General features: G+C 37.5%; 1 protein-coding gene across 2 annotated transcripts; it reads left to right on the forward strand.

Moving 5' to 3' along the window:
* The first annotated feature begins 1,787 nt into the window (after positions 1–1,787).
* Positions 1,788–11,718, forward strand: LOC149811946 (large ribosomal subunit protein eL34). Of its 2 annotated transcripts, XR_016428460.1 has the most exons (5): positions 1,788–1,914; positions 3,324–3,403; positions 11,154–11,263; positions 11,356–11,519; positions 11,622–11,718. XR_016428460.1 is itself a non-coding variant. In XM_089992583.1 (4 exons), the coding sequence occupies exons 1-4, from the start codon at positions 1,836–1,838 to the stop codon at positions 11,447–11,449; spliced, it is 363 nt and encodes a 120-aa protein (XP_089848709.1). In that variant the 5' UTR covers positions 1,788–1,835; the 3' UTR covers positions 11,450–11,718. The 2 variants fall into 2 exon arrangements, 1 of the variants encoding a protein (XP_089848709.1); XM_089992583.1 differs by having other exon boundaries at positions 11,356–11,718.
* The last annotated feature ends 11,058 nt before the right edge of the window (positions 11,719–22,776 follow it).

Here is a 22,776-nt window from a genome sequence, read left to right on the forward strand (position 1 = left end):
TTGTATAGACTCGTTCATTGATAATACATATATTTTATATTATGAATTAAAGACAGTTGAAGTGTTTGGCCTGCAATCCATAAGTTTAGAGTTTAAATCCTAAAGCAAAAGTTTTATTTTGTAAATGAGCAAGTTGGAGCTTGGCTTAGCAGGTTTAGGTTATAATTTTGTTGTTTTCAACTTTTTAAATATATATACATATTTGTAAAGAGCTTGCTCTTGTTCGTCTCGTTTAGCCCGGGCCTTTCATGAGCTCAAGCTCGACTCGGCTAGGCATAAAAAAAGAGCCACACTTGAACACTCTTTGTTGGTTTGTTCATTTATCACCTCTATCTACAAGGTTAGATTGAGCTAAAACAACTTGCAACGTGAAACTCCCACTAGATTGCAGATACAAAAAATAATGTTAGCTAATCCAAATTGAAGAGCTGAGAAAATCCACACCTCTTACACAACATAGGACAACTTATTACGAGGATCACCAACCATGGTCCCAAAATGCATTATGTTGTTAAGGTCCATATATGAGAATAATGCATCGGATTTAATCAGGCATTGACCAAATCCGATCCACTTAAACCATAGTGCTCGGGCTGGTAAATGAACCGAGCGAACTTGTTCATGATCAGTTTGTATAGTTGGTGAGCAACTCATTTTAGCTTAAACAAGTGGGTGTTCAGCTTGGCTGGGGAGCACTCTTATAGATAAAAAATATATATTTTTATGTATAATATATATTTTAAGTATAATATATTAAAAGAAGAATGCCTAAAATATATATAAAAAAGAGAAGAAAGAATGAAAAATATATACACGAGGTCACCAAATCACACCCCATTGGTGGAGAGGTGTGTTAGTAGCTTTCAGATGTCGGCCACGTAAGGCAGGGTGATCATTTTTGAAAAAAAAATGATTAAACCCTATTGCACTCGGGGCTTACTTAACTTCTTCAAGGGTTCTTAGTGACATTATATATATATATATATATATATATATATATATATATAAAATGTAAATATTGGTTACAAATGAAGGTACATAACCAATGAGTAAAACTCAATTTTTTAGATCAAATGTTACAGATGTGATCTACATGGTTTGTCAAGTAGGAAACTTGTTTTGAATCATGTTGTTATGATAAATAATTAGGTTTTTAAAATGGTAAAAAATCAATGGCCCAGAATGTGTCAAAATTTCATAACTCAAAAGATCATATTTTTACATCAGAAAATCAAGGCTTGATCCTTAGCAAACAAACCATGCTGAATCTGAGTGGTTAGGTTGAGTCGATACAACTTGCACCTGTGATTTCTAGCTCATTAGTTCTGTGCCTTTCTTGGTAGCCAGTATTTAACATACATAAAATATGAACTATTTGTGTAATATCTATATAAATTTTATATATTTTCAAGCATAATATATAAAATCTATATTTAATGTATAAATTGCGTGAAATGTTTTTACACTAGGCTTGGGCTCGGCTAAACACGAACAGGAGCCGAGCCATGCACTCAATCCACTGGTAAACGAGCCGAGCCCAAACATGCTCTGTTCGGTTCCTTCGGCTCGTTTACCAGCCTTACGTACCCAACTCAACATGGGCATAACAAACTACGATCTGGGCTATCCAGTCCCAACAAATTTCATCCGTCGGATCTGACTCACCCTCCCACCACGAGATCTAGGGTTTTGCATTGCAAGATATAACGCTCGCTCCTCTCTACTTCTGACTCTGCGATTTTGGTGGAGAGAGAGAGAGAGAGAGAGAGAGAGAGAGAGAGAGAGAGAGAGAGAGAGAGAGAGAGAGAGAGAGAGAGAGAGAGAGAGAGAGAGAGATGGTTCAGCGGCTCACCTACCGGAAACGGCACAGTTATGCCACCAAATCCAACCAGACGAGGGTCGTCAAGACTCCTGGTAAGAAGAAGATCTCTCTCTCTTTCTCGTTAGGGTTTTGTTTTCCTTTCATTGCACTGCCTTTATGTGTATCTGTGTTGGGTTCTCCTTGCTCTTTTATGTATCAATCGCACGGAAATACCGTGCAAGATTGGTTTTCGTAATCCCTAATTCCTCCCATTTTCTGCGGATTTGGTTTCTCTTTTGTTCTTAAGCGTCATGATTTTGAGAAAGAATGAGCATCCTGACGGTTTACTTCGAGCTAGCGTTAGTATTTCAATGGGGTTGTGCTTGTCGAACCCCGATTATTCTCTATAGTGTTTGTCTGCGTCGTTCGCAATGCGTATGATGTTTTTGTTTAGTTGATATTTGATTTGATTGTTCGTTTGTGTGGGAATCGGTCTTCACTTGGTTATAGATGTTTTCCCCCTGTTTTTCTTTCTCCGATAATTCTTCGATCTAATTTCTTGTGCTTGTTGATGTTTGTGTCGGCCAAATGAGATGGGATACGTGGTTATGCTCCTTAGATCCTAAACCCTAATTCTCTGTTATTTTTCTCCTTTTCGTTTCTTTTATTTGTGGTTTCTTAGGCTATGTTTGGGAGCCTTGCATTCTGATGGAAACGCTGTTTCGGTGTGTTGCCAAAAAGATTGTTTTGCCAATGTGTGATGTTGAGAGATGCAGTTGCCAAAAACATCCTCTTGTGGATAGTGTTGAAATGTGTTGTTGGGGCTGCCAACACCATTACCAATGCGTTGTTTGCAACGCCACTGCTTCCAAACAGCAAGCAAGAGAGCATGAGAGCATGGGGGAAACCACAACACAACCTCCAATTCAAGGCTCCCAAACATAGCTTTATCTGAATCGAGGTTAGGTATTTCAGCCATAGAAAGCATGTCAAACCTTTGCACTTCTCTTCTTTCTATTGCATTGAGCTATATTCTGCACAGCGTGTCTCGTTATTTTTTCTGCTTGTCTGTTAAATTAGCTTTTTTGTTTTTTAGATTTTGGTTTTTGTGGGTGCTCAATTTTGTTGATTTGTTTGTGTGGGGGTTTAATCGTGATTTTTCTTACTCTTGGTCTATGACACAATTGCCTAGTTGCCTTTGTTTAGTTTTTGTCGATGGTAATGATATGATTGCAATATCTTTGGACTGAAAAAAACAGTTACTATTTTAGTTTATGCCTTTTCCCTTAAATTGGTTCAGTAGTCACATCTGGTCTATGACACAATTGCCTAGTTGCCTTTGTTTAGTTTTTGTCGATGGTAATGATATGATTGCAATATCTTTGGACTGAAAAAAAAAATAGTTACTATTTTAGTTTATGCTTTTTCCCTTAAATTGGTTCAGTAGTCACATCTGGTCTTCAATTCATTTGCGTTTTATTTGGTAGCATGCTCTAATCAGTTGGTTCTGTTGTACTTTTAGGGGGGAAGCTTGTTTACCAAACTTCAAAAAAGAGGGCCAAGGGACCCCGATGTCCCGTGACTAAGAAGAGGATACAAGGGGTATGTGCACATACACACACATGCACATGCATATATATGAAAAAAATGATTAGTTGTGAAGTTTTTCTTCATGCAACACCTGTCTATTAATGTATGTGATGAGAGTAATGCAAGTTTCTATCCTGTTTTGTTGGTGTATTCATAACTTATGGTTGGCAAACACATTTTCCATGGCTGTGTGATTTCTCAGTAAATGCTGGACATTTTCTTTGTTCCTGAGCACTGAGTTGATGGGTAGTTACTGTTTCCAGGTTGTCAATGCCAATAATCTGGATTTTATGGTAGATAATCCTTTTCTGGGTACTTCTGTTAATGGTTTATCACTTTTTACGTGAAGGGGCTATTTGCTGTTTAGTCCAATTATTTAGCCTTGTTTTCTACCCATCCTATTCATGTGTAGTGATTTAGGGGCCTTTTGGATGACGCTCAAAATGAGGTTTTCGAAATTATTTTTTTCCAGAACTTCATTTTGAGCATGTTTGGCTGACATTGCTATCTGTTTTTTTTTCAAAACAGTTTTTTCAGCCAGTAAAATGAAGTTTTGAAAAAAATGAGGGAGACCCATTTTTCATAAAGAGCATTGTTTTATTGGGTTTCAGCTCTCTTCTATTAGCACTCCTTCATTTTCTTTCTAACTTCAAGATGGTGACCAAAATACTGCCCTTCCATTTTTGAGCACTCATCTGGCTGGAAAATGAGAGTGGGATGTCGCTATTCTGTCTTCGCTATGTTCTGGCCAACATATTGCCAGAAAATTTACCGGAAAAGTGATTGGTATGACAAAGGGGAGGCACATCAGCTGAATCAAAACTCAATATGAGATGCTAGATGCTCTGATTATAATAGACCAATCTCCGTCCTATGAGGTTTTTACACAGCTGAAATTAGTGCCAGGTAGCAGATTTTTGTGTATTGGTGACCTGGTTGAGGGTAACATTGCTAGGGACTCAAGTGTATAGTTTTGGGTGGCTTTTGAGGATTGCATATGGTACAAGGATGATTTTCCAGCAATGGAATGATTATCTGGTGCGGAGGAGGCGGCAAGGAGCGGAAAGGAGTTTTAATGAAGGGCTTTCCAGTGGGGAGGAGGCTGCAAGGAGCAGAAAGGGGCTTTAATGAAGAAGGGTTTTCCGGTGGAGAGGAGATGGCGAGGAGCAAATGGGGTTTTAATGAAGGGGTTTCCGGCGACGGGTTCACCAAAGAAGAACGGCCAGTTACCGTTACCGGTGACATGTAAAAATATGTTTAACAACCAAACATGTCAAATAAAAAATGTGGATTATAAATTTTTTTTCAATAAATATACTTACAAAAACATGATTATATAAAACATTTGAGGAACCCTATTTCTAGCACTAATGCTATTCCACCTTCAATGATGTTAGAATTTGATTGTGTATTATTATTATACATCAGGGCAATTTCATCCGCACCAAATGGTAGTGGGGTCATTCATTTCTACAAGCTCTCTTGTATTGTGTATTAATCAATCAGGCTTAGCCCCATATTCATTCAGATGTTTGTGATCCCGGTGGGATTGGAATCTGGCATTGACTACACCGTCCGTGCAATAAAACAATTCATAGTGGAACTCATGTTGGAGGCGCCTTAAAGTTGTTGAACTTTGAGGCTTCACAAGAACTTGCATGACATTCTTCACACAAGTGCATACACACACATACCCTGTTAAAATGTAAACTGTAATATATATATATATATATTATTTAATATTATTATATTTTCTTTTATTATTTTCTTTTTCTATTTTTCTTTATTTTCTTTTTAGCATCTAGTTCAATAGAAACTAGATATTTGATCCAGTCAAGTTTGCAAATAGCTGTTGGACTGTAGTCCAACAACTATAATAAATGCTGTTGGACTGTAGTCCAACAACTATAATAAATGCTGTTGGACTATAGTCCAACAACTATAATAATAAATGCTGTTGGACTATAGTCCAACAGCTATAATAATAAATGCTGTTGGACTGTAGTCCAACAACAATATTAAGAGACGTTGGACTTCCAACGTCTCTTTTGGAGAGCTCAAAATGAGCTCTCCTCTCTCTTCCACTTTTTTGTATATATAGGGGTGAACCCTTTCAATGTAAACTACTATGCTTCTTAAGCATTTTGTTCATGAATAAAGTATTATTTATTTTTCAAGTGTTCTTCCTTTTATACCCTTTCAAGGGTCATGCTTGTAGTGTCTCCAATAGACACTTGTTTGCGAGTTATTCATGCATTTGTTGAAGACCACCATTTCATTACATGGTATCAGAGCTATGAAATCCTTAGATCTTGAAGTGCTACCGCCTCGATTTCCGTGCCACATTTACAAAAGGTGTTTCATCACCTTGTTCTTGGCTCAAGAAGATTTGTTTGAAGAAAGGCGAACTTGTGCTACAAAAAAATTTGGTTTTGTATCCTCTCTTATTCCTTTGTCTACTCTTTTTCTTTTTTTTTTTATTTTTCTCTCTCTCTCCTATTTATTCTTCTCTTACCCTTGTAAAAGATGGATGACAATGATAAGATCACCATCATTCCTATGAAGTTAAATGATACTAACTATGTAATGTGGGCTTCGATTATGAAGCACCACATTTGGGGAAAAGGTTTATGGGGTATAGTGGATGGTTCCGATTTGGAACCTAAACTATCTCTTACCAAAAAAGAGGGTGATAAAGAGGTTCCTCTAACGGAAGAAGAGAAGAGTAAGGCGTTAGCCACTTATGAAAAGAAATGGAAAGAATGGAGGATAGGGCATGCAAAAATTATGTCATGGCTCATCAATAGCATAGACATTAAAAAATGCTCTAGTCTAGCTAAGTTTGAGCATGCCGATAAGGCTTGGGAATACCTCAAAAACATGTGTTCCCTTAAAGATATTGCACATGTATGCAATTTACAAGATAAAGTTCGGACAATGACTCAAAAAGATAAAACTATTCGAGAATATTATAATGAGCTGTCCAAACTTTGGGAAGAGTTGGCTCTTCTTGAGCCCAAATGGCATTGTGCTGAAGATATCGAGCTTCACCAAAAGCAACTCGATATGGAACATTTCTATCAATTTGTGAATGGTCTAAGGCCGGAGTTTGAATCCATCAAATCGGCCCTTTTACATCGTGGAAAAATTCCTTCTATTGTTGATACTATAGAAGAGCTCACTATGGAGGAAAATGGACTTAGAAAAAGTACTCCAAAAGTTGATGATGACTTTGTTTTAGCTGTATCTAGACCAGAGAATCATACTCGTACTTACAAGCCGCCTCATTTTGGAAGGCAAAACGGCGACTTTGATAAAAAAAAGTTATTTGTCATCATTGTCATGAACCGGGGCACTATAGACCTCAATGTCCAAAGTTAAAAAGAAGAGAAGAAAAAAGAGTTGCATCTGTTGAATCCGAGTCAAAAGATCAAGATGCACCTGTGTCTATGGCTCAACTGATGAAAATCCTTCAACCTCTTCTCAAAGGGGTATCCTCCTCAACCGAAGCCTCAACTGGAGCGGCAGTTGCATCTTTCTCCGGTCCAGGTAACTTTCCTTGGCTTTTAGATTCTGGTGCTTCTTTTCATATGACCCCAAATGTTAATAGTCTATCCGAATGTCTTAAAAATAACTCAAGTGTGTCAAAGGTTTTTACAGCCGATGGCATATCTCTTGAAGTAAAAGGAATATGATGTTTTGAAAATCTTCAAAAATCCAAAAGATTTTTTATCCCAGAAGTTAGATATATTCCTAAACTTAATTTGAATATCTTATCTGTCTCGCAAATATCTGATTATGGATGTAATATCTCCTTCTCTTCTCATGGTTGTTGGGTACAGGATCGCCAGTTAGGGAAGCTGATTGGGGAAGGCCATAGAGAAGGACTTTATTACATGAACTTTTTGAAATTACCAAGAATGCATTTTGTTATAATATTCAGAAATTAGAATTGGATTTATGGCACAAAAGGCTTGGCCATCCTCATATGTCTAAAATTCAATATTTTCCAAGTTTGGAAAAATTTTGTAATTCTGAAAATTTTTCTTGTAAAGACTGCATTCTTGGCAAAATGAAAAGGTTACCATTTCTTAGTAGAACTTTTGTTTCCTCACGACCACTTGAGTTAATACTTTCGGATGTTTGGGGCCCCGCACCAGTTATTTCCAAAGGTGGTTATACATATTATGTCATTTTTGTTGATGACTTTTCTAGACATACTTGGATTTATTTTCTTAAACATAAATCTGATGTCTTTGCTAACTTCCAAATATTTCATAAAATGGTCAAAAATAAGTTTCAAAATGATATTTCTGTTTTTCGCACTGATTCAGGGGGAGAATTTATGTCCAACGAATTCAAAGACTATCTCAATTTACATGGTATTACACATCAAAGATCATGTCCACACACTCCACAACAGAATGACCTAGCTGAACGCAAACATCGGCACATTATGGAAACTACTAGGACATTGCTAATTGCAAATCAAGTTCCAAAAAGTTTTTGGGCTGAAGCGGTCCTAACTGCCACCTACCTCATTAATAGGATGCCATCTTCCTCATTAAAGAATACAACTCCAATAGAAAAACTTGTTAATTTAACTTCAGATTATTCTAGATTAAGAGTCTTTGGATGCAAATGTTTTGCTTTCACCAACAGAAATGACAAACTCTCTCCTCGTGCAATCCCATGTGCCTTTTTAGGATATGGTGATAATAAAAAAGGCTACAGGTGTTTTGATTTTTAAAATGACAAATTATATGTGTCAAGAAATGTATCTTTTTTGGAAAAAGAAAGCTTCTTTGAATTTGAAAAATCCAAGGATGTCACTGAATACTCGTTTTTAATTGATCCAACTTCAAAATCCAATGAATGTGATGTTGGATGTGACCTTGACAATGATCAAAGTCCTGTTGTTGTTGAAAATGATGATAATGAAGAGCAAATCCATAGGGATGTTAGTCTACAATATTCAAGACGTAGAGAGCAAAATTTTCCATGTGCATTACAAAAATACTCTGAAGTCTCACCTAGAAGAACGTCTAGAATCTCTAAACCTCCAAAAAAATTTGTGTCTTCTGAATCTTTTTCAACCACGTATAGGGCCGCCATTACATTAATACAATCATATGTTAAACCATCATCCTATTCTCAAGCCAAAAATCATATAGAATGGATAGAAGCCATGAAAATAGAATTGGATGCACTAGAAAAGGCCAATACTTGGACGATACAAGATATCCCTTCGGGTAAGAAGCCTATAGGTTGTAGGTGGGTATACAAAGTCAAAACCAAAAGTGATGGGACCCTGGAAAGATATAAGGCCCGTTTAGTAGCAAAAGGATATGCCCAAGAGTATGGCATCGATTATGAAGAAACATTTGCTCCTGTGGCCCGTATTACAACTGTTAGAACTTTAATAGCCTTGGTCTCCATTAGAACATGGCCTATCTTTCAATTAGATGTCAAAAATGCTTTCGTGATTGAGAATCTCGTTGAAGAAGTATACATGGAAGCCCCACCTGGTATTAGTATCCCTAAGGGTAAAGTTCTTCGTCTAGAAAAAGCTCTTTATGGTCTTAAACAGGCTCCAAAAGCCTGGTATGACCGATTTAGTCATGTTATGCTTGATATTGGTTTTCAACCTTGTTTAACTGACACTGCTTTGTTTGTTAAGAAATCTGATGCAGGCATCATTATTTTTCTTCTTTATGTGGATGATATGATCGTCACCGGAGGCGACAAACAGACAGTTGCAAATATCAAATCTCTTCTTAAAACTCACTTTGAAATGACTGACTTAGGTTTATTAAGATATTTTTTAGGCATTGAAGTTGCTTATTCCCCTCGGGAGTATTTGATATCTCAATCTAAATTTGCTCTTGATATCGTTTCCAGGTCTGGAATTACAGATGATAAGAAAGTAAACACTCCAGAAGTTGTCAATGTTAAAATGAAAATTGATGATGGAGAACTTCTTGATGATCCTACTCCTTATAGACAGCTTGTTGGAGCTTTTTCTTATCTTTCCATTACTAGGCCAGATATAACTCATGCGGTTCATACAGTCAGTCAGTTTCAGCATGCTCCCACCTCCGTGCACATGGGAGCAATTTTGCGTATTATTAGATACTTAAAATCCTCTCTTTCACGAGGACTCTTCTTGTCTGTTTCATCTTCATTAAATTTAATTGCATATACTGATGCTGACTAGGGAGGTGATCCCAATAATAGACACTCAACTACTGGTTTTTGTGTGTTCCTAGGTGAAACCTTAATTTCGTGGAGGTGCAAGAAACAGCAGAAAGTCTCTCTTTCCTCCACCGAAGCTGAATACAGAGCCATGACAACCACCACTATGGAGGTTGTGTGGCTTAGACGATTGCTAGCGGATATGAGAGCTAAAGCAACGCAAGCTTCAAAGATGTGCTGTGACAACAAAAGTGCGATCTACATTGCAAGCAATCGGACATTCCATGAGCGTACTAAACACATTGAGATGGATTGTCACTATGTCAGAGAGGAATACTTACATGGAACCATTGATCTGCCATATGTTATATCAGAATATCAATTAGCAGACTTCTTCACCAAGCCTCTCGCTGCTCTCAGATTTCACTTCCTCTTAGACAAACTTTCGCTCATTGTACCGTAAGTTTGAGGGGGAGTGTTAAAATGTAAACTGTAATATATATATATATATATATTATTTAATATTATTATATTTTCTCTTTCTATTTTTCTTTATTTTCTTTTTAGCATCTAGTTCAATAGAAACTAGATATTTGATATCCAGTCAAGTTCCTGTTGGAACTTGACTGTGCAAATAGCTGTTGGACTGTAGTCCAACAACTATAATAAATGCTGTTGGACCATGGTTGCCAGTTGAGGAAGCGGGAGCGGGAAGCGATACGGGAAGCGGGAGCGGGAAGCGAGACACTTTCAAAATTTTAGGAAGCGGGGAAGCGTGGGACCACTTAGGAGCGATTCGGGAAGTGTCTCGGAAGCGACCTAGGAAGCGTCTCGGAAGCGACCTAGGAAGCGTCTCGGAAGCGAGGGGGAAGCGAAAAAAATAAAAATAAAAAATAAAAAATACAAAAAAATTGAAAAAAAAAACAGGGGAAGCGTGGGGGAAGCGAGGGGGAATCGTGGGGGAAGCCGAGGGGGAAGCGTGATGGGAAGCGCGCTTCCCATTAAAGGGAAGCGCGTCCCCCATTAAAGGGAAACACGCTTCCCAAAAAAGGGAAACGCTCTTCCCAAAAAAGGGGGACGCTTCCCCCACGCTTCGGAAGCGCGCTTCCCCTTTTAGCTAGGCGCTTCCGGTAACCCTGTGTTGGACTATAGTCCAACAGCTATATTAAGAGACGTTGGACTTCCAACGTCTCTTTTGGAGAGCTCAAAATGAGCTCTCCTCTCTCTTCCACTTTTTTGTATATATAGGAGTGAACCCCTTCAATGTAAACTACTATGCTTCTTTAGCATTTTGTTCATGAATAAAGTATTATTTATTTTTCAAGTGTTCTTCCTTTTATACCCTTTTAAGGGTCATGCTTGTAGTGTCTCCAATAGACACTTGTTTGTGAGTTATTCGTGCATTTGTTGAAGACCACTATTTCATTACATACCCCCCCTCGCCTGTTGTCCCATAGAATATAGGCGGTCTGTTGTATGCTGGACATGGTTCTCCATTTTTTTCTTACATTTCAGGTGAATCCATATGATATGATGTTCATGTGCCCTCTTTTGATTGGATACACAGATTCCGCACTTGAGACCAACTGAATACAAGAGGTCTAGATTATCAAGGAACCGGAGGACTGTCAACAGAGCTTATGGTGGGGTTTTGTCTGGCAGTGCTGTCAGAGAAAGGTAGAATTTGTTTTTTCCTTTTTTCCCCCTCATTTTGACGTCCAAAAAACCATAGCTCAAATCTCTATTGTTATCTCTGTACTGTTTTGCAGAATCATCCGGGCTTTCTTGGTTGAAGAGCAGAAGATCGTTAAGAAGGTCTTGAAGATCCAGAAAGCCAAGGAAAAACAGGCTGCCAAGAGTTAGGAGAAGAAAACCTTTGAGTTTTCCCACCAAGAAAATTTTGATCTGATGATGACGAAGAGCTTGGCAAATGGTAAATTTGAGAGTGAATTTGTTTAGAAGAAATAGGTAGACATGTTTCAGCTATCCCAGTTTGATGACAAACCATGTCTTTTACCATTTGTTGCTATTTCAGTTATACTCTTTTAAGGCACATTGCTCCATTGCTACTGTTGGTTATTTCTAAATATAAACATAAAGATGATCTTCGGTCAGGTATTTTTATTTGTTTCTTAATTTGAGTTTCTGTTGATTATTCATGGAACGTTTTGAATCATGATGTTCGACCGTATAACGAAACAACAGAACCTAAATGCAGTTTCATCTGATTTTAGTTTTTACCTCGTGTATCTTTTTGGACAGGAAGTTTTCATCCGTGGGGTTTTGTGGGATTGTAGTCACGACGAGGCCAAGTATTATGTTATGCTTGCGTTTTCTCAGATGCTTCGGTCAGTTCTCTGTCATGCTTTGCGTCATGGCATGTCTTTAGGGGCAGGCGTTGAAAATTTTACATCTTCCATCTTCATTGTGCGATTTGCTGGTGCTGCAATTTTATTGTGTTTCTACATGCCCGGAAATTTTTTTTCAATAACCGCCACTCGCGAGCTTGCCTTTTTTTGCGTATCCAACGTGGGACTCACCATACAGGTTCATGAGTTGTGATATGGGCCCCAGTTGCAATTTTTTAAAAATACTTATTTTCAAAGTGTTACATTTTTTTTTCCATGAGGACAAAGTGTTGTGTTGTGATTGGTTTAAGATATTTTATATCTTTGTATTTATTTAATTATTTTTTGGGTTTTTTTTCGTGAACCAAGTATTTAAAATTTATCATTTAATTTTCAATCGTTTAGAAGACCCAGATACCAAGATTGGCGACAGTTGAGGGAAGCTAGTCAATATTATGCTGATTGTTTCTACTACTACCTTTGGGTTCGAAGACTGGCATGTCTTTTTAGGGGGCCGTTTGTTCCATTCTGGTGGAGAGGAATGCCCTTTAACACCAAAGGACATGGCTTTCTAAAAGATCCTTCTGTGTCCCAGTTTGTCCTAGAAGTCCTACACATTCCTGAAGGTGTGAAGGAATTCTCGGGGTCTGTTTGGTTCATTGGGAGCTGTTATCTTTTTCTTTTTTTGTGGATTAGCAAACTGAGGTTAGGCACTCTTACTACAAATGGTGGTTTATCTTTCCAAAAAATGATCAACATAAGGTTCCCTAAATAAGCTAGGGTGGGGCCTTGGCCATTAGATGGGCGGTCAAAGTTTGATTCTCATGGGTGTCACCACTGTGCGCAGGTGCAGGTCCTCAGCATAGCCCCCAGGGTTGGGGGTCGTAGCCTTGGTGTTTTACATCATCGGCATGACAACTGTAGGTGAGGCAGGTTGAGCCAGAGCGTCCGGTGCAGCTTATCAATAAAAAAATAATAAGCTAACTAAAAGGGAACATGGTTATATTCCTTAGAAACGCAACCATACCAGAATCTCCTAAACTGCAAAAATTAATTCAAAATATCAAGATGAACTAGATGATTGAAATCATGTCCCTCTAGTGCCAGAGAAACAACTTTCACAACACGTTCTTTAGATGATTTAACTATAACCTGAAAGCATGTTTGAAATTCAGTTAGAATTTCCTTCCACCAGATCAGAATGAATAGAGCGGAAAAGGCAGCCAAGAATAAAGGCTTGCCAACTATCCACTGCTGAGTGCATCCACTGAAGATGGATTTGTGGGAAGAGAGTGTCACTTTGGCCCGAAATAAACTTGTTTTGGGGGGTGAGGTTTGATAGTGTTCCTTTTCTTTCTTTGATCACAAGAACCTCGTTTGCATGACACCCAAAAATTTATTTGAAAACTATTTTTTGGTTAAAAAAATGTTTTGCTCACTTATTCTTAAAAAATGTTTGAAAACGAGTTATTGAGGGTCAATAATCATTCTTTTTTTTTTTTACAGAGAAAGCTGGGGCTAGTCTGTCCCCTACCAGTTATACAACTGTGCCATTGGGATTCGAACTTGCAACGTCCCAACACAAGGTGACGTGCACTAACTGCTCCTGCCAGACAAACGGAGCCCCGTTGGTGTCAATAATCACTCTTACCCACTTCTCCAAAAGTGGTTTAATTTGTTTCGTATTTTATTTTATTTTCGGTTTGAATTTCTCTGGTGCAGATTGGAGTTGGAATTATATGAGAAAAAAAACCAGAAAATGAGGGTGGAACTGGGTCGGGTAAACCCAAACAAAACTGGACTGAGCCGGTTTGAATAAAACTTATGGGCGCTTTGCTGTTTAGGGAAGGGACTAATTCTTGGGTATGAAAAAACGTGATAGTTGTACCCGATCATATCCAGGCCTTTTCCATATTTGACCCCATTGTTCCGTTGTAATTTCATCTAAAATCGGACTCAAAAAAGCACCCTCTCAGTTTTTTAAGAAAATATTTTCAGATGCGTGGTCAAATCTCTCTTCAGTGGTTCGGGAGGCTTCGTGGGTACGATCTCCAATTGTAGTCGGTGATGTTCTGTGTGGCGGTGTTTGATAATATCGGTGTGGTGGGCTGTATGGAAAGAGCCAAATGCTTGCTTGTCTAGGAAGGAGAAGACCTGTTAAACTATATATATATATATATATATATATATATATATATATATATATATATATATATATATATATATATATTGGAATGACAAAGGAACATCACCAGTTAACTGGGTCACTCAATGGGCCCGCCTCTCTCCAAGTTAAAACTTCGGGTCGAGGACACGACCACCCTGCCTTACTTGCCCCAACAGTGGTAAATCAACAACAGCCCCCTTGTGCCTGCAGATAATGGGCCTTCAGCTTAACGCAGGACTGTCATTCATAGGTATATTCTTTTTGATATCTTTGCCATGGCTGGTAAACGCTGGGACTTCCAAAATCTTGGATGGCCGAAACCTATTGTTCGGTACAATCTGTCTCTTTTTGGATGGTTTGCTGGTAGAATTCTCTACGATAAATAGCTTTGTATAATGGATTACGACTGATGCTGAACGGAATGTTTCTTTTCCCCTTAAAAAAAATAAAAAAATTTAGTTAAAAGTTTATTTTCTCTTTGAAATTGATATATATGTTAGAAATCTCTTTGTAACAGGTACCTCTGAAATTTAAAGGCACGCAACAATGACGCTTTCTTAAATGCAATAGTTGTCCCACTGAGGTTGAACCTGAGTGCAGTAGAGTTGAACACCTCATTTCTAGGATACAAGGCCTGCACCTCCCGTGCAATACCAGCCACTTATAACAATGAGTAGACTGGCCAGCCACAATATAGCTACCTTGAACAACTTTGAAGAGAAAACTGAGAAATGAAGAGAGTGAGAAGAGAGATAGTGTAAAGAACAAGAGGAAAGCATAAGCTTGCTTGTTCTTGCCATGACCTGAGGTATATATAAGCTATAGCAGAATGGTCCGAAGTACCGTTTGCATAGGCCAAATGGGTAGCATGCACTTGTTAATGCTTACATGGTTAGCATACACCCATTTAAGGCCTCAAAAGGCCACCTAAACCCACTAACATCCCAATGTGTCCAAACATGTTGAGGCTAGCCATTAAGGCTAGGTGTGGCTCCCCAATTAGGTAAAAAAGTTTCATTAATTACCTTGGTCAATCACCAAACCGTTTTTAGAAAATAAAAGCTATTTAAGAAGTTTTATGAGGTGCAAAATTATTCAAAATAAGTGATAAAAAGATTTGTCAAAGTCAAACTAAGACCAAGATTAAGACCAGACCGAACTGAACCAAATTGAGCCGGTCCGAACCAAATCTGAATCCAAAGCCAAAGCCAAATCTAAATTCAAGTCCAAAGCCCCTTGAGAGCCTTACCCTCTAAGTCAATTCTACACATTTTAAACACAATGTGTTTCTAAAATATGTTCAATATAATAAGACTAAACATATTTCATAAAGTAGGCTTACCCTCCAAAATCTATTTTCCAAAAAGCTAGAAAAAAGAAGGTTATTTGGCCAAAGAATTTGGTTCAAAAGGTTATAGATTTTGAGCCAAACAATAACAATCCTCTACATGGGTCAAAATTATAACAAGAAAAACATGAAAGTGTTTGTGAAAATCATATGTATAAATGAATGCACCTTTTGGGTTTGAACCTTCACTTATTGTGAACAAGATTCAAATAGTCTCATAAACTAAGTAGCCAAGCTTTAAACTTAGTCCATATTGTGAACTGCTTAGGCACATTCACACACATATTCCTTTTAGGTAACCATATGTGTCATCAATATATAAAGGCTGCATATATTTAGGATCCTATACAATATCCTATTTTATGAGTGCATTAGATACAACCTGAATGTCATTGTAGATGTCTCACCCATTCACACTCATATAGGTGAGTGTCAAAAATAGAAATATGTTTTAACCACTTTAGCCAATTTGGCCTATAAATCTCATTAAGAGTCATGAGACTCATACTCATATCATAGGTTTTTGTGCACTTATATCAGAATGAGACATGAAGATATTTTTTTTTTTCATATATACTTTAGTGCTCACCCAATTACTCCAATGATTTGTTCTTCCCATTGAAATAAGAATTCAATCAACCCGAGTCACTTGGTTGGGTTTTCATCATGAGTAATTTGTTTAGTAGGTTTTAATTTCATTTCGTGAAATATATTTTTAATAATTTTTTGTGATAGAGTGGATTTGCCAAATTTTGACAAGTTTTCACAAAATACCGAAATGACTTATTGCTTGAGTAAATTATTCACAATATTATGCTTTCGACTAATATGTTTAGATTTTTTATTGTAGATATTGCTCTATGCTTTATATATAGCAACTTGGCTATTATAGTGAATCACTATAGGGTGCAATGTTTGCTACTTAATAAAATTTCAATCGAGAAATTCCTTAGCCATTTGGCTTTTATACTAGCCGATGCTAGTGTTATAAGCTCAACCTCTATAGTAGATTGGGTTATGGTGGTTTACTTATTGGAGGTGCAAGATATTTGCTCAGATCCAGGTGTAACGACCCATCTGCTTATGAATAATAAATCATCTTTATCTAAATTTTAATTTGCATCGTTATACCCCTCAAGGTTAGCATGTTCTCTTGTATAGAATAACCCATACTGCCATACTGAAGACCAAGAGAGTGCAAAAATACAATCAAATGATGTAGAAGTATCTAGTTGAGTGATATCACGACAACAAAGGTTCAACAATGTGAGAATGAAAATTTGACTTGAAAAGGAGGTTCTCAAACTTTGGACCTTGAGGGCAAGGTGAACCATAACGTGGTAGAGCTGCTACGGTCATAAATCCATAGTTGACATCAAATTCGACGCTCTATAATCTAGATGCCATCTCATCCAATCAAGGTTTCTTTCCAAGTCAAAGTGGGGCCCTAGGAGGTGATTTGGCTACTGATATGCTCTTTCCTAAGTAAAAAAAGTTAATGAAAACATGTCTAGACCAGAATGAAGGAGAAAAAGGTAAATGAGGCCCATAGGGGGTACCAACTTGGAAGCAAGAAAAAAAAAGAGGAAGCCTACCCCTACTTTCCAAAAAATGTTGGGGGTGTCTTCCCCCTCTTTCCTACATTCCTAAACCATGTGAATGGTCCAGCCAAAGCATGTTTTTTTTTATAATTATTGTTTTTGGTAATAAGGTCTAGTTAGGATTTGGTTAGGGAGAGACTCCAGTCAGTCCAACTGACCCCTTTTTTAGTATACTTCTAACTGTCAGTTATGACTTTATTTTGGCAGTTAGAGGGTGTATGAGTTAAAATGAGTTAGTTTTTATTTTTGGATTGGAGCTGGACCCAGATTTAGGCCAAACACTATAAATAGAATCTTGGGGTCTCCTTTTTAAAGTTATGCAATTTGCAATGTAGTGTTCTTTTTCTCTCTACTCGCCCCTCTCCTCCTAAACGTCTCTCTCATCTCCCTCTTCTCTCTAGTTCACATGAGGACCAAACCCTCAGGATGGTCGGTTACCCCTTCTCGAAGACCCTAAGTTCTTTTGAAACCCCAGACCATGTGGTTTTGAATTTCTTAGTAACCTAGCCGGTGTTGCTGCATTGCAGATCACGCATTAGTACTATAGAATGTGGGAGGTTTATTGTAATATCCAATATTTTTTTAGGGTTTTTCTCAAATTTTGTAATTTTAGGATAATGAAAATTTTGAAGCATTATTCATGAATTTTGAGTTTATAGTTGCGTTCATATCAAAATTTTGAAGAGAACAATATTCTTTTCATCGAAAATAGAGTTAATTTGCATTCAGAGTGAGCGTGACATGTCCTAAGGGTATTTTAGCCATTTTGAGAGAGTTTCAAGGGCAATTTAGACTCGATGGACATTATCATCCATTTTTGAGTTGATTATACCAATCAATTGCATGAGGTTCATAATTAACCATGATCTGATTGACCGACAACATCATTGGTGAGGGCTAGTTTTGGGTTTTTTAGCAATGATTGCCTTTTGGGGGGATTTTCATCCTTTTGGGGATTGAGTAGCCGCCCAACCCTGCCAACCCCAACATGTTATACCTGCCAGGGTTAGCAGGACTTGGCCACATGGCTGAGCTCTTTTAGTCTTAGTTAGGGTAACTAGGCTTTGGACCTAGTTAGCTTAATAGAAAGCTAACTAGGGCCCAAAGAGCCTTTTCTAGTTGGACTTTAGTTTGGGTCAGTTTAGAACCAATCTGGAATCTGACCCAACCAAACCCTTCCTTTTAAAAGAGACCCAACGTCTCTTTCAACCCCATTTCTTGAACTGGTCTCTCATCTCTCTCCCTTCCCACTCTCTATCTCCCTCTTCCTGCATTGCTGACCTCCATTGTTGACCTCTATTGTTGGAGAGCATCTCTCATTCCACCCATCTTCTTCTTCATGGAGCTGAGTGGTGGAGCTACGAAGGACGTTGTAGTGCTGGAGTTGTGAAGGATATCATTTTTGCAAGGAGGATTAACAATGAAGGAATGATCCAAAGTAGGCCATCCTCCTTCCCCTTATTCACCTAATTCATTTTTTTTTCATTCTTACCCTTTTGGGTTTCCTATTTTGGGGTATCCTCAAGGAGGAGGACGAGTTGTAGCAAGAGTGTTGAAGGGACGAGAGTGTGTAGTCCTTTGCATTGGTTTTTTTTGTTAGATTGCATTCCAAGGTAGGAGCTTGATCCCCTCTCTGCGATAGTGCCATGCATATGCACAAACTAAGTTTTTGATGTGTGTATTTAATGTGAAATCGTGAAATGCATATCATGTTGTATTTCTATTGTGTACTTGCAAAAAATCTGTAAGGAAGCTCATGATTGAGCCTTTGTTTTTTTGAAATTTGTATATGGAAATGTTTTAGAAAAATATGAATTCTGATGTGTTCATTTATATGCTGAAACGATTCATTTCATATGAATAGGCATGCTAGAAAATGTTATTTTTATAAGCTATGCATGTTGGATGACAACAAGAATATTTTGTAAGCAAGTTATGAAAGATTTTTGTGCGAAAAGTTTGCCAAAACTCGATTTTTTGTGTGTTGTTGAGGGTTTTTTTGAACACAGGAGATGATCCCTACTCTGCAAAAGTTGGCCCAAGCAGGAGCAACATTTTGTTAGAAGCTCAGGTGAACATAGGAGTCGACCCATGTATGTTCAAGAGGTTAAAAGCAACCTGAGGGTCGATCCTTGGTTTTGGAGATTTGAATCTCAAGTTGTGTTGAATGACCCTGGGTCAGCAAGAGTCGACTCTTGCTTTTGAAGAGCCAACCCTTCTTGTTCTGTTTATGTTTCTTAGTCAGCAAGAGTCGATTGTTGCTTTTGAAGAGTCGACCCTTGCTGTTATGTTTATTTTTCTATGGCCTGACAGTCAGCTCTTGCTTTTAAAAAGTCAACTCTTGTTGTTCTGTTTATGTTGCTGTGGCCTAAGAGTCGACTCTTACCCTTGCTGTTCTGCGAGTGTGTTTATTAGGCAAACCTGAGAGGGTTGATCCCTGGGTTTCAAGGGTCGACTGTTGCTAGGTTTTGTGTTGATCCCAGACCAAAGAAGGTCGATCCTTGGTTTCAGGAGTAAACTCTTGCTGAGTCTTGGGTTGTGCCTAAAGTGTCTGGATCGATCCTTGTTGAAAAAGAATCGACCCTTGCATTGTGTAAATGGATTTCTAGTATTTTACATTGTATTTATCCCATGTTTTGATAGAGTTTTAATGAAATAAATCTTGGGTTTTTAATTGTGAATCTATGAACACATGATTTTAGAAACTCCCAAAACTCATGTTGTTAGAAATGATTTTGGTATTCTTGGAAGCTAGGTTTTCTGAATACTTTGGAAATGCTTTTCTATGCTATTGAAGGTTTGAGATCCACTTATATTTTGGAAATATTTTATGAAATCTATTTTACTTAAAAATTTGTATTCTCTTTGAGACAACCTCTAGATTTTTGAAATATTTGTCAAGCTTAACTGCTTATAATGATTTTTTTGAACCTAGGAAACTTGCATATTTATGTATGCTTTTAGTTTTCCGTATTCTTTATTGTATAAATATGGTTGTATCTTGAAAATACACATGTATTTTCAGTTAGAAGTAAGTTTTTATAAATTTTTGAATGATTGCTTTACAAAGAACTTTTGTTGGGAACATTTCCTAATATGGTGTGTTTTGGAGCTGATCATGCATACATTTCACATTTAATTCACATTAATTTATGCATGATCCAGTAGAAAATCACATTGAATCCCCAATTTTATCGTTAGTTTCGAGAAATCGTGCGAAAAGGAAAATATAAAAAAATCATGAATTCTAAGTCATATCTTGTGCTTTAGGGTTTTTAGTAGTTTCGATAAATCGCACTCATGTTTCTTTTAAAAGTCTAAGTAGTTTAGAATAAAACATTGTAGGAATTGCACTTTAGTGAAAACATGTTTTAGCAAAACCCTCTTTTGGAATTTCTAAGAACTAGTGATGTGTTTGAAAAAAAAAACCCTAAAGCCCTCTTTTAAATTCCCGTATTGAGAAGAAAGGGGGTCCTCCCATGAAAGAGATGCCTCCCTCTCTTTTCGCAACCCTTCTCTTCTCTCTCTCTCACTGGTTCCTCTCTTCTTCCCTTTTTTCCTTTCTCTTCTCTTCTCAATCCCTCCTTCATGCCGGTGGCCCTCTATCCCCTCTTCTACAACAGGGCGATGTCAATTCCGGGGAGAGATCATTATTCTTTTAATCCTTCCAGAGTCCAGTAAGTCCCTCTCCTTCTCTTTTGTTTTACGATTTAGGTTAGCGAGTAGATCATAGAAAATGAAAAAAAATTATGTTGTGTGTTTCATCTGCGTTTACATTTCATCTGTGCATTCGCAATGTCTTAATTATGCAATTCGTTTATTTCTTCATTTCATTTCGTTTGTTTCTTTTCAATTTCTTTTTGCAATTCTTTTATTTAAATTTCATTTCATTTCTTCATTTCAATTCATGTGTTTCTTTTTGCAATAATTTGCATTTGCATTTGCATTTTTGCATCGCATTTCACTACTGCTGCATCTAAAATGCATTTCTTCTTGTTATCCTGTTCATCGCAATCATCTGCATCTTTACATTTTAGGATTCAGCATCTGCATCGCCTCTCTGTCACACACTTCTACAACATATCACATTTCATTTCTGCTGCAAATATGAATTTCATTGCAATGCATTTCCTCTGTTGCATATGTGAATTCCATCTGTGAATTTCATCGTATCACATTTCATATCTGCGTGCTCTTGCGTTTTAGATTTTAGTTTCATTGCATTTTCTCATTTTCACTTCATCTGTGTGTTGTTTCATTCCTGTTCCATTTGTATTTGGTTTCATCGTATTCTTCAATCTTTGTTTCATCTGCATTTGCATCCTTTGCTCAGCGTATCATTTTGCATTCATAAGCATCTGCGCTTTATCTTCTGCGTGTTCTATTTCCTTCGACATTTACCATTTTTATTTCCTGCATTTTTATATTTTCTGCATTTGCGTGTGTTCATTTTCAGCATTTAGTTTGCCAATCCAGTGTGTTTTTCACTTCAACATATTTTCATTTCAGCATTTCATTAGTTCTTGCATTTTTATCTCTTGCATTGCATTTTTCATTTTTTTCTTGTATCTTTTCTGTTGCGTTTTATTTTCCATTAGCTTTCCTACTTCCTGCATTTTATATTCACATTTCGCATTTTGTTTTGTCATTTACGCACTTATTTCATTTTCGCATTTTCGTTTCTATAGTGTAGTGCTATTCATCGCTGCTGCTGTGTGTTGTTTCGTGTTTTGCAGGGAAGCGTGGAGATGAGCAAGCGATACTTTCAAGCATGCCTTCATGACAGAACAAGAAGACACAAGCGCTGAAGATGTGTTCTTTTCTTTTAGAATAGGAAGTTTTTAATTTCATTTAAATTTGGGGTTTATAATAAAACCATTTTAATAATTGTTTAAGTCCTCTGCGTAGGGCCATACTACTTTAGTTAATTGATTAGATAACTACTTTTTTGTACTTTTTGGCAATAAAGCATATATTAGTTTGTGTGTTTGAATACAAAATATCCTCGTTCTCTGAGATCGACCCAGACTCCACCACTCGTGCAAGCAGATTTTTATTTTTGGTGTCTGGCTTTCACGTTGTTTTTACATAAAAATATCATTTCTAAACTCGTTTCACAAAATCAACATCAAATTTTGGCGCCATTGCCGGGGAACGACGAGATACAAGTATTCACTTTATTGCCTTTGTTTGTTCACGTTTAATTAGGTTGCTAGTTTACTTCTATTGATTAATTAAGATTGTTTAGTTTACTTTTTCTGTTCATATCTAGGACTGCTTAGTTGATTTCTGTAATTAGGTTTAGAACCACGTGTTTGCACACCATAGAAACCAGTTTACTTTTCCTGCATAGCCCACCTATTAGGATACCCTTAGAGGTGATTGCGCATGATTGGTACCATGCTCATAGTTTGCTTTTCGCAAAATCCCTGTTGAGTGCAAGCGTGTGGTGCTTGTTTATTTCTCGCTTTTTAGTATTGATTTTGTTTACTCGCTTTATGGTTTGGCCGCTTAGTGCGTTAGGTAGGTAGAAAACTAAAGTCTAGGATGGTTGCTGCATCGGTCTACCTCTTAGTGCATGTAAGGGCGACACTCACTTGACCCCGAGTCTCTCATTAGGAGAGCCCATCGATCCACTGCCATGGCCGATGATCAGCAGTTGATCTGTCCCCTTAGGGAGTAATTCATGCCCAACACATACACTTCCGCCTCCTGCATCACAAGAC

This window comes from Nuphar pumila, chromosome 17 (assembly GCF_984573655.1).
Source record: "Nuphar pumila chromosome 17, dmNupPumi1.hap1.1, whole genome shotgun sequence".
NCBI classification, from domain to species: domain Eukaryota; kingdom Viridiplantae; phylum Streptophyta; class Magnoliopsida; order Nymphaeales; family Nymphaeaceae; genus Nuphar; species Nuphar pumila.